Below are 3,165 nucleotides of genomic sequence, written 5' to 3'. Positions count from 1 at the left end.
TAAAGTAAGAAGGCTTACTTATTTTTCATTCATATAACTTGTGAATTTATACAAGAAAGAAGCTATTCTATGTAAGGTAAGTGATAATCAATCACAACACAATATTTTAAATAAGGTAAACTATAAACTAATTATTATACAATCTTCTAAGTAAGGCATACAAATATTTGATTAGCTTGATTGAAGATGATCAGCTGTTGATTAGTCTATTAGAACACAGTTTAATTCAGCAGATGAAATGTGAAGTGCTGCCGCTGTTGCTTATTATTTTCTTGCTTCTGCTGTTCAAAATTAATTATAGAAGAAGAAACCTGAGGTTGGCTTATGGCTATTGATAGCTCAAGATTGATTTCAGGGCCACTGCTGCAGTTTGATGAGTCTTGCCTTTCTAACTCAGAAACACCAGTAGTCTTACAAAGCTTTCTTTTGATGTGGGTATTCCAGTAGTTCTTGATCTCATTATCAGTTCTTCCGGGCAGGCGAGCAGCAATAAGAGACCATCTGAGACAGAATTGGAAAAGGTTAGAAGCCATGGCGTGGAAAATATACAAGAATATTGTAAACACATACACATACTTGTTTCCAAGTAAGGCATGAAGGTTGATGATGAGTTGATGTTCTTGATCTGTGAAGTTTCCTCTCTTGAGATCAGGTCTTAAGTAGTTGATCCATCTTAGCCTACAGCTCTTGCCACATCTCAGCAAACCTAACGAAAATAAATCACATATCTTGATCTGATGTAGTAGTATTGGTAATTAAAAACAAGAATATATACAATAATAATAATAATAATAATACCGGCTGCCTTGGGAAGAGAGCGCCAACAGCCTTCGCCATGCAGTTGAATGTAGTTGATGAGACGTTCGTCTTCCTCTTTGGACCATGCACCTTTATTTGTGTGCTCCTTCTCACAACAAGGAGATCGTCCCATGCTTAATTACTTCCAATCTGTAAATACGAGAGAAGAAGATAAATGGAATATAAATGGAAGGCAGTGGAAGTGCAAGGATGCAATTGACTCGGGACCCTTTTATTATTCATTTGACCGAGTTGGTGAGATACACGGGTGGCTACAAATAAGTTCGTGCCGGATTTGGTAGGTAGCTCTACTTTTTATCTGGCCAAAATAGCTTTTAAAATCCAAAAGCTTGTCTTATATAGATTATAATCAAAAAAATTTATTTTTATAATTTTATTTTAATTTAAAAATTTGTTATAATTGTGTCTAATTTTGTAACTTTATTTTGCAAATTTAAATATTTATATCTTTTTATTAATTACTGATGGATACCGAATCCTACTGAAAGTATAATGGAGCCGAGTTGCAGGAGATCCACTCTCAGGCGACACCGGACTCCCCCTGAAGACCGAAAGATATGAAGGAGATGCCGAATCTCTAAGATTCGGTAACACACTAATAAATACCGAATCCCACATGACCCGCCGAAAGCGCTTCAAGTCCGGGATTCGGGTAAACGACTAAATATGGAAACCTTGTCCTATTTGGACACAAACACCACATATGGAAGGATAAGCTCTACTTTAGGAAGATAAGACTATTTAGGAAGACGTTGCTAAATAGGATTCTTATCAGATTAAGGTAGATCCCGACAAATCAGGAGAATCTCTACGATACGGCCGAATCCCTACAAAGTAGGATTCACCTGCCTTATACAACTCTACTAGGTATATTCGACTACTATAAAAGGAGCACGAGGTATGCCTAGAATCACAATTACATTCATATACTCAAAACGCTGCTCAAAGCTCTAAACTGACTTTAGCATCGGAGAGTTAATCGGACAACCACCGTCCGGTTAGCTTCTACCCTGTTTTGCAGGTTCACTCACCGGTTCAGAAGGCAGACTCCATTAATTGGCGCCGTCTGTGGGAAAAGCTTAACTAAACTTCAAAAGAAGGAGCTTTTCTGAACTCAAATACAAATCTCATTGAAGAAGATGACTTCTGAAAGAGTAAACCTGAAGGATCAAACGTCACAGAGAAAACGAAAAGCAACAGAACTCTCAACTCCTCCTCCAGTAACTTTTGACGGGGAGGACTTCGGGAGAATAGCTGAAGAGCACAACGAAGCTCTGGTAGTGGCCATGATCATCGAACACTGGAACGTTGAGAGAATCCTGATCGATGAAGGAAGCGCAATAAACCTAATAACAAGAAAGGCCTACGAGAGCCTAGGAGGAGACCTAGCGGAACTAAAAAGAAATGCCACGCCTGTGGTAGGATTTGGGGGCTTGCCAATTAAGCCCAACGGAACAATTACCCTCGACGTCAAGCTAGGAAGGACAAGGAAAAGCGAGGAATTACCTACACGGTTTATCGTCGTAGAAATCGACCTGCCATACAACGCAATACTAGGGAGACCGTTCCTCCACGACTCAGCTGCCGTGACAAGTATAAAGGCACTAACCATGAAGATACCGACGAAACAAGGAATTATCACGATACAAGGAAACCGAGCCGAGGCGAAAAAGTGCTACGAGCAAGCAATAAAAGAATCAGGCGAAGCAATGGAAATAGAAGAAATCCTTAATCACGACATCGAAGAAAAAGAAACAGCACCAGAAGGCGAAACAAAGAAACTCCAACTCGACAAGGAGAAAAGAGTAAATCTCGGCGCAAACATGAACCCAAAGATCGAAAGCGAAATCACGGCCATGCTGAAAAACAACGTCAAAACCTTCGCTGCTAACGCATCAGAAATAGTCGGAATAGACCCCCAAGTCATTACTCATGATCTAAATGTAGCAGAAGCGGCGAACCCAGTGAAGCAAAAGAAAAGGAAGTTCTCGGAAGAAAAACAGAAAATAATCGCTGAAGAAGTAGAAAAACTGGAGAAAGCAGGATTCATACGAGAAGTCCACTACCCCGAATGGGTAGCTAACGTAGTTATCGTAAAGAAAGCCAACGGAAAAAATAGAATGTGTGTGGATTACACCGATCTAAACAAAGCGTGTCCTAAAGATAGCTACCCTCTCCCAGATATCGATCAACTCGTGGACTCTACTGCTGGACACGCGATGTATAGCCTAGCCGACGCAGCTCAAGGCTACCACCAAATTCAAATGAAGGAGCAAGACCAGGAAAAGACTTCATTCATCACGGAGGGAGGAACTTACTGCTACACGGCAATGCCTTTCGGCTTGA

At 40.4% G+C, this 3,165-nt stretch overlaps 1 protein-coding gene across 1 annotated transcript; it reads right to left on the bottom strand.

Annotated features, from left to right (window-relative positions):
- Positions 1 to 1,028, bottom strand: LOC126654863 (transcription repressor MYB6-like). Its single transcript, XM_050348861.2, has 3 exons — positions 799 to 1,028; positions 577 to 706; positions 1 to 501 (listed from the first exon to the last, which is right to left on the bottom strand). The coding sequence occupies exons 1-3, from the start codon at positions 929 to 931 to the stop codon at positions 222 to 224; spliced, it is 543 nt and encodes a 180-aa protein (XP_050204818.1). The 5' UTR covers positions 932 to 1,028; the 3' UTR covers positions 1 to 221.
- Positions 1,029 to 3,165: the final 2,137 nt, after the last annotated feature.

The sequence above is a fragment of the Mercurialis annua genome, linkage group LG7, assembly GCF_937616625.2.
Source record: "Mercurialis annua linkage group LG7, ddMerAnnu1.2, whole genome shotgun sequence".
In the NCBI taxonomy this organism is placed as follows: Eukaryota; Viridiplantae; Streptophyta; class Magnoliopsida; order Malpighiales; family Euphorbiaceae; genus Mercurialis; species Mercurialis annua.
Note: the sequence above shows the minus strand (reverse complement) of the source record. Positions and strands in the feature narration are given on the sequence as shown.